This window comes from Pinus tabuliformis, chromosome 1_1 (genome assembly GCF_031772625.1).
Source record: "Pinus tabuliformis cultivar Carrire ecotype Pingquan chromosome 1_1, CPIR1, whole genome shotgun sequence".
In the NCBI taxonomy this organism is placed as follows: domain Eukaryota; kingdom Viridiplantae; phylum Streptophyta; class Pinopsida; order Pinales; family Pinaceae; genus Pinus; species Pinus tabuliformis.
In genome coordinates, this window is record NC_142297.1 from 612071395 (window position 1) to 612086752 (window position 15358).

General features: G+C 36.0%; 1 protein-coding gene across 4 annotated transcripts; it reads right to left on the minus strand.

The window, feature by feature from the left end:
- Positions 1–5637: 5637 nt before the first annotated feature.
- Positions 5638–10306, minus strand: LOC149214767 (glycerophosphodiester phosphodiesterase GDPD1, chloroplastic-like). Of its 4 annotated transcripts, none has more exons than XM_089392415.1 (10): positions 10001–10306; positions 8567–8677; positions 8167–8348; positions 7963–8022; positions 7553–7633; positions 7268–7468; positions 7069–7164; positions 6505–6592; positions 6272–6380; positions 5638–5981 (listed from the first exon to the last, which is right to left on the minus strand). In XM_089392415.1, exons 1-10 carry the CDS (start codon positions 10014–10016, stop codon positions 5804–5806), a joined length of 1122 nt encoding a protein of 373 aa, XP_089248541.1. In that variant the 5' UTR covers positions 10017–10306; the 3' UTR covers positions 5638–5803. The 4 variants fall into 4 exon arrangements, with proteins under 4 accessions (XP_089248541.1, XP_089248543.1, XP_089248542.1 ...); XM_089392417.1 differs by lacking the exon at positions 10001–10306 and adding an exon at positions 9476–9499; XM_089392416.1 differs by lacking the exon at positions 10001–10306 and adding an exon at positions 9162–9440.
- Between the last annotated feature and the right edge of the window lie 5052 nt (positions 10307–15358).

The following is a 15358-nucleotide window of genomic DNA, read 5'->3' on the forward strand; positions in this document are numbered from 1 at the left end:
TAAATAATTGAACTTTATTAGTTAAATTAATTATTATGTTTTATTTATTATTTTCTCATTTAAAATTGATTATTTAAATACTTGAACTTTAAAACTAATAAGAAGTTAAATTATATTTTTTATTTTATTTTTTTTAATTATAACTTTGAAATAATTACCTATTTTATTTAACTTATATACAATTTTGATAAGCTTAACTACATAATAATTAGCTATATATTTTCTAACTAATATATCGAGATATCAATCTCTTTTGATATATTTATACCAACCTCAAAACGAAAAACAAATAAATAAAAACCAAACCTATACTTTCACATTCAAAATTAAAATAGAAACAAATCTAACTAATATATCGAAATATCAATCTCTTTTGATATATTTATACCAACCTCAAAACGAAAAACAAATAAATAAAAACAAAACTTATACTTTCATGTTTAAAATTAAAATAAAAACAAAACATGTACTTTCACATAAGCCAAACCAATGTGGCCTCCGAAATTTATTCCACGTCAGCAATCTTAAAGTTAACTCGTGTACTTTTCAAAACATTTAATAAATGTTTTACAATGTGGCCACCCGAAGTTGTTTCCACGTGAGCAGTGTTAAAGTTAACACCACCTAACACGTACTAGTATTCTTGTCCAAACATGTAATAAATGTTTTAGGGCCAAGGGACTTAGCACCGGAAGTTGGGATTCCACGTGAGCAATGTTAAAGTTGATTCCACTCGCAAAAAGTAATGCTATTCCACGTGAGCAATGTTAAAGTTAATTCCAAAAAGTAATGCTGGCCAGTAGGGATGGAATTTGATAGACCAATTATTGGTTAGGGGTGATCTATTCTAGTTTGAAATTTTATAAAACTGTTAAGGTTTTTTTGAAATTATAAAAGTTGATTGAAAAAAATGTGAAAACTGTGAAATTTGATAAATAAATATATTTTGAAAATCCAGCCCTGATCGCCAGACGTTTATCCCACCAAAGCGGTCATCCGTAGATTCAATCACTATCACCTTTAAAGTTTATTTAAAAGATTCGTCTCTGTATTGCTTTTTATATTTTTTCCATAATTGAAAATCGGAGAAACGGATAATTTCTGACATCTGTTTTCATCTTAAAGGGACATAATAAAAGGACATAATAGTGGACTTCCCACACGTCCATCTATCAGGAATAGGTGAATTGACATGTGCAGGTCATTTAGATCATCTTATTTACTAGTCATTTACATATATATTTTTTGGAAAATGAAATGTTTTTCTGTTTCTACTTTCTTCTCACATTTTCTTTGGCTTTTTCCAGTGACGAGAATTAGTCCTTAACTGAGCAATAAGAATTAGTCCTTAAGTGAGCAATAAGAATTTTGGCTTTCCAAGAGATATTGGCTTTTATGTCTGCTTTTGGTTGATGATTATGAGTGGGATTAAACACTTCAATATAATAATTTTTCTTTCTTTCTAGCTCCTTATCCCAAGTACGTTTGTGGAACTTTTCCATAACAAAAGCTTTTATCTCTTTGTTGTTTATGGGACACGCGTTCAAGCAAATACCCATTTACTAAACCATTTGTTATTTTGCTGCATCCAATTTTTTTTGCTCTTGCACAATCTATCATTAAAGACAACCTTAGGCTATCTACCCTCTTCCATTTGCTCAATTTTTTTTAAATACCTTATGACTCGCACCATAGCAATTGCTTCAGTAGGAGCAGTCCCTGTTTCACTTAACAAGATATCATAAGGAACTACACTTTTAATCTGAAATTTGTTTGTAATCAAACACTTCTGAAATTTTTCAATTTGTTGGAGGTACTGCTAGCCCACAGTTCACAACCATAGAGAATCACCGGAATCACTAGAAGCCCAAAAAGAGTTTGAGTGGTCTTCCAGTCCCATAACTCTGCCTCTCTACACCCATTTTGAAAAGCATAAAATGCTTTTCAACCCCCCAAAGTTCTTTTCTTTCTACAGTCATTCCAACTTAGATTTTTGTTGAAGTCAATCCCGAGGTATTTGTAATCCGCAACTTCTTGCAAAATGTTGCCTTCAAAGTAGAACTTTTGTTGCTTATGTTTTCTTTTCTTAGAGAAGACCACTACTTTCGTTTTGTTGATATTGACTTGCATTCCCACACTTCTACAAAAATGCTCAAGGGATAGTAAGTGCTCTTGCAAACCAAGAGCCGATTTAGCAATCAAAATAAGGTCATCTGCATACAAAAGAAGCCTTATAACAAACTTGCACAAATAGATACCATCACCCCCTTGCGAATTTAACCACTCCTCAAGCTTGTCGATATATAAACCAAAAAGGGTAGGAGATAGTGGACAACCTTGCTTGACCCCAATATCGCTTCTAAAACTTTCAAAAATGCCTGTTGAAGTTCTAATTTTGAATTTCACATCTTCATACAGCCTATGCACAGCTGCTCTCAAATGTTTAGGAACCCCAAGTTCCTCCATTCTCTGCCAGAGTTTATCCCTAGGAACCGAGTCAAACGCTTCTCTGAAATCAACAAAGCAACAAAAAACTTCTTCCTTTTTAACCCAAACTTTTTCAATGATGTGCCTTAAAGTTATGCAATGATCAACTGTGGAATGTTTAGGTCTAAAACCTGCTTGCCCTTTAGCACGCTTATCTTTTTTTTCTACCCACTTGCTAATTTTGTTTTCTAGCATGCTTCCAAATAGCTTTGTAAACAAAGGGTTTATCATGATGGTCCTATAATTGGAGGGATTATTGACGTCATCGCTCTTGAAAAGAGGTATTTCCAGACTAGTTGACCAATCTGTGGGGAGCCCTTGTTGTATGATGTTGTTGAAAATTTTTGTAATGTGAAGTGCAAGAATCTTTGAGCCCCACTTCAGTCTTTTGCTTTTCCAACACCCAACTTCTTGATACCCATCTCTACCTCTTGTACCATGAAGAGTTCAATATTAGTGTTGACCAAGTGGGGAGGGTCAAATTTGGGAACCTGCTCATAGAGTTGTATTGCATAATCAAACCATTTAAAAGTTGTAATATTATTTCCAATTTGTATATTTTTCGGTTGGAGCTCTTTCCAAAATAATTTGGGATTATTTTTCAAAAGGAAGATTAGTTCTTCCCTCCTTGAAACCATGAAATTAGCCTTTTTCTTGCTTAATAACTGCTTGTACGATTTGAGCTTTATGTTATCCTTGTTTGACTCTTTCCACATTCTCCTTGCCTTTTTGCATTCCTTGTCAAACCAAGCATTAACTGGAAAGCAATTTGTTTCAGAGTTCTTAATTTTTGTTCTTTTGCACTTTGCAAGTGCGCATTGAATTAAATGTGTTAATTCATGATTATAAAGGCTGTGAATTGTAATTTTCTTCTTCTCAAAGAGCCTCTCTAGCATCATTTTGAAGGTATTATAATTTTCTGGCGTCAAAATAATTCTGCCCTGTGGGAGATTTTGTTGGACATGCTGAATTTTTTACTCTAATTGGTTTTTTCCAATCCAAGAGAAACATAAATAAATTGGTTTGTGATCTGATTTCAAATCCCACAGCTGATCTCCAACCAAAACTTCTTTCATTTTCTCACACAAACCATGCGAGCAAATTACATAATCTACCACACTTGCTCCATTGTAAGTATTGTAAGTGAAAATACCGGACTTTGCCCATCTAGTCAAGCCATTACAAATGACTAAATCAAAGGCCCCACATAGAGTAAGCAATTGTTCACCAAAGAGATTGCAGCCCTTGTCCTCTGAAATTTTTTCCCACTGATGATTATTTTCTTCTATAAGCCAAATAGGGTCACAATCATCTTTACAACAAAGAATGCTAGCTTGCTCACTTGCAGTCCTAGCATTGAAATCACCCACTATAAGGACTTCACCTAGCTGCGAATATGTTGCAATATCCACTTTTAAAGCTGCAAATGGATCTTTGTGGTCAAGCCCTCTACCTTTGTAGATTTTTGAAACCTGTGGTGCAAAATAGCATGTTGTGATTCTGATATGCTTTCCATTTTATGATATTTTAAACCAAATGAATTGCTTATTTGAATCTTATTTTTCCAACTGAATAAGACGACCTTCTTTCTCCCTTACTAAAACCATGATACCCCTATGCCCTTTGCCATTCCCTGTTGCCTTGTTCCACAAGGCCATCTTCCAGTGTCCTTCAAACAAAGGTGTCTTGCACCCTTCATGCTCATGTGCTTCTATGAGGCAAATTATGTCTCTATTTTCCGCAATAGGCCCTAACCCAGGTCCTCGTCTCCATGGGTAACCTCTGCAGTTCCAACAAACTAATCTTAAGGAAACTTGGGTATGACTTGACTGCTATTTATTTTGACAGGCAAGACTCACATTTGAGTCTTTGTCCCTATTCCAGGAGGTCCAAATTGTGCTATCACAGCTTTGCCTTTATAAATCCATGCTCTCTTTCCTTCATCTCTTACTACCCTAACCTTTAAAATTTCCTCCCTTCTTTCCTCCTGTTGTCTTAAAGTTAAATCTTCTTCTAAAAAAACGAGAATCCCTCAAAAAATGTTTCTTGCTTAAAATAATATATTTACGTTTTAGAAAACTTATTATGAACCTTAAAAAAATTACTTTTGATGATACAAAGTCAACTTAAAATTAAAATTGTTTATTAAATTTTGAATAAAATCTTAAAAATTCTACAACTTAAAAACTTTAAAATTTGATTAGATTATTCAAAAATATATTATTATTATTATTATTTTCGCTATATTTATAAAACAACTTAAAATTATACACCTTAAAACTATTTACCAATTAAAATTAAAATTATGCACTTTTAGAAAAAAATTATCACGCATCTTTAAAATAATTATCACGCATCTTTAAAATAAAAATTACTAATAAGAAAACTAGGATGATACAAAGTCAACGACTTATCAGACAACAACTTCGAATTATGCATGTTTTAAAACGCTTATTAGGCTCCCAACAAAAATTACTCCTTAAAAAATTACTTGTGATAAAACTTGGATGATACAAAGTCAACTTAACATTAAGATTGTTTAAACATTTTAAATAAAATCTAAAAAAATTCTACCACCCCAGAATTATATTATTATTATTAAATAATTATATTATGATTATTATTTTTACTGAGTTATATTATTATTATTATTTACACTCTTTAAATTGTAATTATGTCCAGAGAACCGGAGTCAGTGTGATGAGACTCACGAAATAGACTACCTTTCCTGTGTGAAGTCACTCTGGTTACGCCATAAATATTTGACTTCTGCTTTATTAATATTTTTTTTTTAATTGTGGTAATCTTTAGATTTAATCTTTAATCTTAGGCCTCATCTCATCTAAATTATTTCAACAAATTATTTATTTACTATGATAAAAAATAGACTCTCAACTCTTGTTAAGCTATAAATTCTTGAAATATTTGATCTCCTGTTAAGTCATAAATTCCTGAAATATTTCATCTCCGGGCTATTAAATATACTCTTGATTTTATAGTATATACTCTTAATGTTATAGTGGTGGCATCTAGATAGTGGCAACCTCTCTATTGCATTGTGGCCTCCCCAAAATTGTTCCAACAAAATTACCAATTCACCATGGGAAAAAAGCCTCACCCAAATTACTCCAACAAATTACCAAAAAACCATGGAAAAAAAATACATTTTAAAAACCCAAACCTAATTATGACCGAACATAAAAGCCAGATTCCAGTATGCCAAATAAATAAAGCCAGATTCCAGTATGCCAGATTAATAAACAAATGATGATAACATGAATGAATTTAACATTAATAAAACCCTATACGTGCTCTTCTAAGCAGCCTCGTTGAGAATCGAAATGATATCCCTAAAACGGATGTCATCACAGGATGTTAACGTGCTACGAGAAATCGTTGCACTTCGAACAGCACTAACCATCTCCAGAACATGATCCACTATCACCCCATCAACACCGGTTTCTTTCTGCTTCTGCAATACTTCGACAAAGTTACTGCAGAACACCCACCACATCAATTAAATTTTGAAGGGATTAGGCCAGAACCAGAAAGCCTAAACTAATTTCATGAATATAGTGAGGGCCATTTTTTAGTCGAGTGGTCAATCATTTGGCACGAAATTTGTTCAGTGTTTGTCTAACTAAATCTGATTAAATTCATGTTTTCTTCTTCGGTATTGCTGATCTAGATTAAGAAATTTGGAACTGTTTCAAAATATTTAACCTACTTTGGTTCAAATATGCGTGTAATTCAAGATAAATATATTATTGGAAATTATACTCACTTGAGATCCCCATAAGTGAGAAGGCATAATCCGGCATCCTTAACTTTGGAGACTAATTCAGGGTTCTGTAAAATTGCTCTAACTTCGCTGACAATTCCTTGCAATCCACCTGCAAGGGACAATCACTGGGCTTCACAACTAACTTTCAACCGAATGTAATCTTCAGAGCTTCACAACTAAATCTAAACAAATCAAGAAACTGAAACCATTGAATGAACTCGAACAAGACATACATTTTAGGCAAATTTCCACCGCACTTTCGATCGAATTTCTTCTTTCATCCTTGTAAAGATGAGTACCTCCGTCTGTTAAAAAGAGTACCTGGCATCAAAGAATCCAGGATATGATTAGCCAACACATATGGGGACAATAGGAACATGAACAGACTCGTCAGTAGAAGCATACTTTCAGAACCAGGACCTTGAGCTGAGCTCAGGACTGACCAGAGGTAAAAACAGGACCAACACTTCACAGCTAAGGTGTAACCTCTGCTCAAGTTAGGGCTGACCCTTACCTAAGCTAGAAAAGTTGGTCCTTTTCTGTTGAAAGTAAGGCATAACCCCTTTTGCCAAAAAGGGGTTATATCTAACTGAGTTAATCAGGGGCCTTACCTGAGGCATCCTCGGCTAAGTGATACCTTTCTCAGAGCTCAAGTAAATGATGACCTTGCCCCTTACCTGAGGTATCCTCGGCTAAGTGATACCTTTCTCAGAGTTCGAGTAAATGATGACCTTGCCCCTAACCTAAGGGCACAACTAAAATGAATGGAAAAAAACAAACTTATCAAAGGTGTATACCGGATACTCAGTCTGCATTTTACGCAATAAATCCACTGCATCTGGGTGGAAGCTGGAATAGAAAACTTTTCTGCCCTTTCCATACATTGCCACTTCCTGAAATGATTATTTGGTTAAAAGCATAAATTAAACAGAATAAAATTAGATGCCCAGAGAATTTTTGCAGCCATGCAGTCAATGAAAAGATCAGTCGTTCTACCTTGAGAACGGTACCAATCACCCGTTGAAGTTCGACTTCAGAAACCTCAATTTCATCATCAAATTTCACCTCTATGTTAAATCCCACACAGAGAGGAACATTCTCGAATGCATCTTTAAGAGTACACAGGCGGTCTTGCACATTCACTATCCATTTGCAAATACTGCCATCATTGGCTTTTCGAACCAGAGGACTTCGGATCTAAGTAACAAGGAGGCAACAATGATCACACATTGCATATCACAAGAAACTGAATTCCATCCACGAATCTCTACAGATTCTTACCTCCAGCCCATCAGCTTGGAATCCCATGGAAAGATATTCTTCAAGATTGAGGTCTCCAATGCGCCTTGCATTGTGTAATCCCTGAAACAAACAAATCATCACAAAAGTTAGAATGGTTTAATGGCAAAGAAAGTCTGCTGAACCCCAGTTATCCAATGCGCCTCGCATTATGCAATCCCTGAAACATGGACCATAAGAAGGAAAGTTAGAATGGTCTAGTTGTAAAGAAAAAGATAGCTGGCCGAGTCCCATAAGGTCCCTAAACCTGTTAGATGGATGAACATACATAGGAATGGAACCCCAACACTCTGATCCCTAGGTTTAGATCATATTTCTTTTTGGATCGTTAGACTTTTGAACAAAATACACTTTGAATGAAACTAGAAACAAAAATATAAAAGAGAAATTACCTTGTCATCTGTTATAATATAGTCGTCATGGAAGATGACAGCATGGCCGTCTTTCGTGACCTGAAACAAATTTAAAGGAACCTTTGAATTTGTGCAACACGAAGACAAAAGCAAGTTTGAACATTTTAAAAACAAAGCAAATCTCCAAGTTCCAAGAAGGCAACAAGCCTAAACATCATAGCCTACGCCAGAAACTTAATCTACCTGTACATCGAATTCAACAAAATCTACGCCATTCTCTGCAGCCAGGGCCAAAGATTTTATGGTATTTTCCATAATAGTAGGTCTGAGATTAGGAGCGTCTCCAGCACTAAATACTCTGTTCTTGCCAGAACCGCGATGGCCCAGAACAGTCAATGATTGTTGCCCGCTTTCTATTTTATTGTCTGTTATTGGGCAATATACAAAGTTCACAAAGCGTGCAAACACATACAGCTCAAATCCTATCTTAATCTTTGAATCCTAAATTTCAGTTCACACCAGAAAAGACCAAATCGGAGGCATAGGAAATAATTCTTTTTAGGGCTAATGGTACGTAATGCCACAAATTCAATTGTTAACTGTCAAGCACAGTACTGGGAAGAATTCAAAATGAAGAACATACCACGCAAAAATTGGGCCATTCGCGGGCCTGTATATAGGATATTGAGATTTTCAGGAGTAGAAACCTGCTGCATTACAGCAGGATCTATGTTTATCGACCGAGCAAGTATTGCTGCATCAAAAACCAAAATGTTTAATTTCAATCTCCATTGAAAAGGTTAAGAAAATTTTTACCGATTTCGTTACCTAAAACCTTATCAAGCGATGGAAATAACAGTAAAAAAAATTATAAAATCTGTGAAGTCCCTCCAACGGGTAAATCTAGAGATAAATTCCAGTATAGTGCCAGTATCAAGGACCAGTCTGGCGAACTATGGACGTCATTTGTTGCACCAGTCCTTATAACCGGGCTCTCCAACAAGCTCTGTAATATCGAAAAGCAACCTCTAGTGCGACCTAAATTAAGAGACTTCAAACATCTTTATATTTTCTTTCACACAAACCTCTAACCCTATAATATCAAAAGATAGAAAAGTTAAAAGACAAGCAAACCAAAGAAAGTTCCTAAGAGCTTTAATAGACACTGTACTGTAAGAAAAAAATAGTACACAGCTCAAAATTAAGCACAAGAACTTGCACTATTTAAAGCAGATTACATAGATTTCCTCAAATTCAGAACTCTGCAGTCTCTGTAAATAGAAGAAATTATATATCTGGGGGAAATATGATAGACTGCATAAATTTAAGAATTTGCAACCTATCATGCATATTCGAATAAATTTATGCTGGAAATGGCAATGATAACGCTGAAATAGAAGAAAATGACAAAAAAGAATTGAAACAATCACAATATAGTAATCATACATAAATTTGCCCTTAGAACAGTAGATTACAGGAACACAAACTTAAGAAATGCAAGTAAAATCGTATTTAAATTTGTTTCCGGAGCAGCGCATTACATAACACAAACCTTAAAACTTTAAACGACCAAATAAAAGCCAGTAATTAAGAAAAAAATGAACAGCAAGAAGTAATATTGTTTTCAGGGCATATAATGACAGCTAAATGGACATTAAGGTGAATCTTAAAAAAACAGTAATTCGAAATTAAAAAATAAAAACTAAAAATTTAGAGATATAAGAATTTTTCCTGCTGTCGAGAAACCTTTAAACGTCAAGAAAAAGAAGCGTCAAGAAAAAGACAGGCATACGGACATATCCGTAATGACAGGATAAAAAACAAAATACATAAAACTAGAAACTTCAGTCTTGGAGATTAAAAAATTAATGAAAAACCAGAGAAGTTTAAACCGAAATCAGGATTCGCAATTCAAGATGATGAGAAGATATTTTAGAAGAACAATTCTTAAGCACGAAAAATGCAACAGTAAGAATTATAAAAAGCGCACTCTGTCGAATTACCAAAATAAATATAGGCAAGCTAGATCTGGGAAACATAAAAGAGAACAACAGAGATATCAGTAACAGTAACCTACGTGAATGAAGGGCCATTGACGAACTGGCGCAGGAGTCTCAGTCCAAATTTGCCGATGTCAACCCAGGCGAGGAACAATCGATGGAAGAGAGGAAAAACACAAAGATTATACGCTAACACGAGTCCGCAGAGATGGCAGCGATTGATAAACAAATGGAGTACTGACAACTTCACGCGCTTACTCTTTTCGTCCACGCTTCCTCGAAAAATTGGTGATTGCTGGCATGACTATGGGCTCAGGAAACGATCGCCTTAAATAAGATTAGTTTGGTAATCGTGAATGGACACGGCTTGCTAGGTGACAAGGCGATGAGTCAAGAGGCACCAGAGTATTAATAATCGCAGTGAGGCGTTCCTTTAAAGTGGGCTTAATAAGCAGATTTTCTAAATGCATTCTTACGATGCGGCAGAAGCTATTTAAAATTCCGCGGAGTTTAAGGAGTGACATTATTTCGGACATATTTGGAGGAAATTTTTGGAAATCAAAATTAGTATAAGTATCAAACTTGAATTTTGGGTGCACTAACAGTTTTTTCATCCACTTTCACAAAATTTAATAAAAAAAACAAATAACTGAATTTAAACAAATTGTCCAAAATGTCAATAACGCCTTTGAATTTGAATTCTCACGATGTGGAAGCTGCTGAGTTATTGTATTAAATATAATAAATTTCTAATTATAAATGAAATGAAATAAAATAATATTTTAAAATTCACAAGACTAAAACTAATCGAGACTAATAAATTTTTTATTTTTAGTCTTTTGCAATTTAGTTCTTTTCTTATTCAAATTAATAAATGATTTCCGTCATTTTCTAATTATAGTTGTTATACCTAAACTCTTGTTATGCCACGGGTTTTAAGAAGATAGGGATTTGTTATAAACTATTACTTCAATATCATTTTGAAACCTGGCGCTTCCAAAAAGATAGGGATAGTTGGTCATTTTATTTCATATTTTATTACATGGGGGCTGCACTTATTTAGGAAGAAATGTGTAATATGCCGGAAATTGAACCGTATTATATAAAATTAAAAAGTTATGGTTCTGTTTCCGTCTAATATGATTTACATTAATTGTTTATAAATATTTATGTTCTTGTAAAGTTTTGAAATTGGTGTATGAGATAAGGGACCTATAAAGACGTATATATATTTTTTTGGGATTTTTATTTGTAACATTTATTTAAGTATTTATTTTAATAAATAATATTAATTAACAAAAAGATTAAGCGGTAGATTGGGAAGTAATTTAATTAGTAATTTTGATGATGATGAGGTGTTGTGATAATAAAGTGTATTTTTTAGATAAAGTTATAATAGTCCTTAAGCTATATATATTAGAAATTTATAGTTTATTCTAGAACCGAGATGTCTATCACTTGTTGATGTTGTGATAATAGAGTGTTATGTACAAAGTGATTTGAGGTTCAAATCTTTTGCGTTTAAATCCTTTCAATTTCCCTATGTTTGTAGGTATTTTAACCCACTACTTGTGGGTAGTGTATATGAGAGATTTTTTTTTTTCTCCTAGATGGTCCTCAATTGGCAGCCAACAACCCCTTCTAGCCCTAGATAGCTCGATGTGCCATTTTCTCCGCCACCTGAGCCATCCATATGGTCCCTCGACCATCTGTAATGAATGTATATTTGAAGGTGGGCCTCTCGACCCTAAAGGTATGGTTTTTCATTGGTATAGTTGAGTAGTTTTCCTTGGTTGTCATGGGCACTTTTGGGCATGAATTAGTGGGGGGAATTTAGCAGAAAGAGCGGGTTAGGATTGTATTCTTGTCTCCATTACCCGATTTCGTGGTTACCCTTGTATCATATGTCTCGTTGGATCTCCTTTACTGGAAATTAGCTTTAGGATTGGCACTACATGGGAAATCTCAATTTTGGTTGTGTGGCCCGCTTTCTGACACTACCTACATTATCCCCTTTCATTTAAGCCACATTCACCTCTTTTCCCATCTGGGTCCACAAGTGTCCTCTGGGTCCACATAGGGTCAGCCTCCCCCTCCCCTTGTCCACACCTTAGGTCGGGCCTAGAACGATGCCCTGGAGGTTGATGCAGCTAAAAAGAAAATAAAAAACATAATTTGGTCACTCTCAACATGAAATGTACCATAAAATGCAAAAGATGGTCGGGACATACAAATTTAGCACGTGGGCAAAAGCCAAACTTAAGCTTTACCCCTTATCTATGGTCATCACCCTGGTTCTTATGGGCCCTAAATATGCCCCCTCCATCACTAAGGAACCCATGATTGTCCCAACCCCTAGTGGGTGATGAATTGCCTCACCTTAAAGGGGTATCCACTACTACATATTACACATCATGCTCTCCATCCCATGGAGCCCTGAGTTGTTATGAAGAAAAATCAATCAAAGGTAAAAGGCATATGAAGAAGGATGGAAAAATAAAGGTTGGGGTGACTCATGCACCACGATTTTCTCCCTCCTACACTCATATACCTAGGTGTGGGCTTCCCTTATTATAGTTACCATTGCACCTTGACATGTGGTCTAGATGATTCCCTTAATCCCCACTCCATTTCCAATTATTATATCATTTTCCACCTACCTCTTAAAGGATGTACCATGGACATGACACCCCCTTTAGAGGTTGAAACCACCTAATAGGGTCCTTTGTTAACCCCCTATTGAGCTTGGAGACATTTGTACATGCTGAAGCCCACTATGGAAAGGCATGCCACCATGAAGTGCCCCATTGATCCCATGACTTGTAATTATTGTTACTTGATTATTCTAATGATTTGTTGTATTGGAGGGCAAGGGAACACATTGGATCTTATGCAGGATTGCAGGTGGGTCTTCATTTAGGGCTTGGTCTCCCTATATGGGATCCTAACCCTCCAGAGGGCCACATTGGCACTTGTAGGGTGAGTGTTGAGAGCCATGGACCTCCACCATAGCAGATATTACTTCATGGATCCCCAACAACATTCATTGATTGCTCATGTTCCACCTTTTGGATGAGGATAATGCACCTAGTCCACCATGCCCAACTGGCTCCACAGTTGCACCATACACTTGGCAGATGTTCCAGGATGCCTCCTGATGCAGAGGGAGCACTTATATCATTACTCCAACCCTTACAAATGGTCTATAAGCATATTTGATCCATTTGGAGACCTATGAGAATGTCCTTGTGCCCCCACACCCACTTGGGAGCACCACATGTTCTTGATTGGAAAAAAAGGGGCCAAACCCTTGCCCACTATGTTTGGAGTCCAGTTTTACATCATGGAACCCCTTGGACTTCATTAGGCCTCCTAAAAGGCCTAACGACTCACTTTGTTGATCATTCAACCCTCTTGAGAGGCTTATCTTTACATTATTGAGCTATTTGGTGGGTTTGTCACCAAAAGTTTTGTTCTTATGCACATTATTTTATTTTAGGGGCTAAATTAGGACTAATTAACTAAATTGAATTCATTAGGAAGTGTATAAGTACAAGTGTGATGAATCATTTTGATCATCGTCACTTGGATTGGATCATTCTCTCTTGTGATATTTATGTTATTCTTTTTGGAGGACGAAATTAGATGAATAGATGAATTTTGATGTTTGGATCTCTTCATTTTTGTCTTGGAGCTTCACTATTGGCATATAATGATGATTGGATATACTCTTTCTTACATGTAAGTACTCTTTTAATGCTATTTTGTTACTTTCTTATGTCACATGCATGTTGTTGGGGATTTTCACTATACTAGGCTGAATTTACTGCTTTTCTTATGCGAAATTGTGGAAATTTGTCTTTTTATAGCGTTGCATCATGTCATGGGCCATGTATGAATGAGTGAATGTTCCTAAAGATATTTTGTCGAAATTTTATCTTGATAAGTCATCATATATTGCATATTGAAGTGTAAATACCTTGAAGCAATTGTCCCATGCCCTAATTGCCATGTGAAATTGTTCTAGAGGCCTCCTTGACTAAGTGAATTCATTCCAAGCATTGAAATATCCTTGACTCCATTTCTCCCAAAGGATTAGGCACTGATTCTCCATAGCTGAACACCTAAAAGCATATATTTCTCACCTTCTCACTTTTCTTTCTAGGCCTAACCCCAATAGGTGATAAAGGGCATCAAATTTCTCATGATTCACCCCCTCAAAAAAAAATATCTCTTGCCCGCTACTGCGTTGTTGTGTCTCCAAGAAGCCCTCTAAATTTGAAGCAATTTTGACGATGGGATCTTGAGATATTCCAAGCCCTAGCTTACGAGATTGATTGTTGCCCTTGGTTTCCCTTGGCTAGTGACCTCATTGGGATCATTACATCAAAATTAGTGAAAATTTCCCCTTTGATCCCCTTCTCCCCCTTAATTAGGTCAAGAACACCCTTGATTGATCAACTCCACCCCCTTGACCTAATTCCAGGTCCACTTGGTCCCGTGTGGTCCCATAACTTACTGAAGATAATTTCACAAAGACCATTTGGAAACCAAGTTTTCACAAGGGTTTCTAGGACTAGGTCCCTCCTTTACAAGTCTTATTTGCAAACCCTAGCCCTTGAAATCCCCTTGGCCCTTCTTAGAGAGCCTTACACCTTACTTCTCAAGCAAGTAAACCATGCAATTGAATCTCTTTTGTAAATTGGCCTTAGGGATCACTCTTTATCTCTTCATTAATTCATCCATCTAGTGATTCCCTTCATATCGGGTCTCCTCCCATCAATGAAAGTCCATAAAGAGCAGGGAGCCTTAGTTGAGGTGATAGTGGGCCATCACTCCATTGTTTCCCTTGACCTAGTAGTTTCCCTTTTAGGATCCCCTCCTAGGACCCCTGCTAGTGAGTGGTAACATTTGGCATCGTTGCCAAGGAGGAAGCAGTTCTACCTCCCTAGTGAATCATTAAGGAATTGATTCATTAACGACATTTCTAATATTTGTATGGTGACTCCATTCATTGTCCAAACCCCTAGTTTACTTGAAGGTGAAAATAATCCTCCTTTAACTAGGGTTGCTGCAAGAAGGGGAGAACGAAATCCATCACTTGTTAGAACCACCCTTCTCCCTTAATTTGAAAAGGTCAGCGATCCTACCCCAAAGATGGCAACTAGTTCTAGCATTTACCCAAAAAGAGACCAATCCAAGCTGACCAAAAGTGAAAGGCATTTGGTTAGTGTCTTTGCTCCTTTGAAGTTGAGTGATGATCCCAAACCATTACCTGAGAAATACAATAGATGGTTTCCCAAATTCAATGGCGATGCTACCATAAGTGCCTGTGACTTTGTCGAAGAGTTCTATTGGCACATGCCGCCTAGGATGATTTTTGATGAGGATAGGCTCATGATGTTGGCATGCATACATGACTCTAATCAATTTGA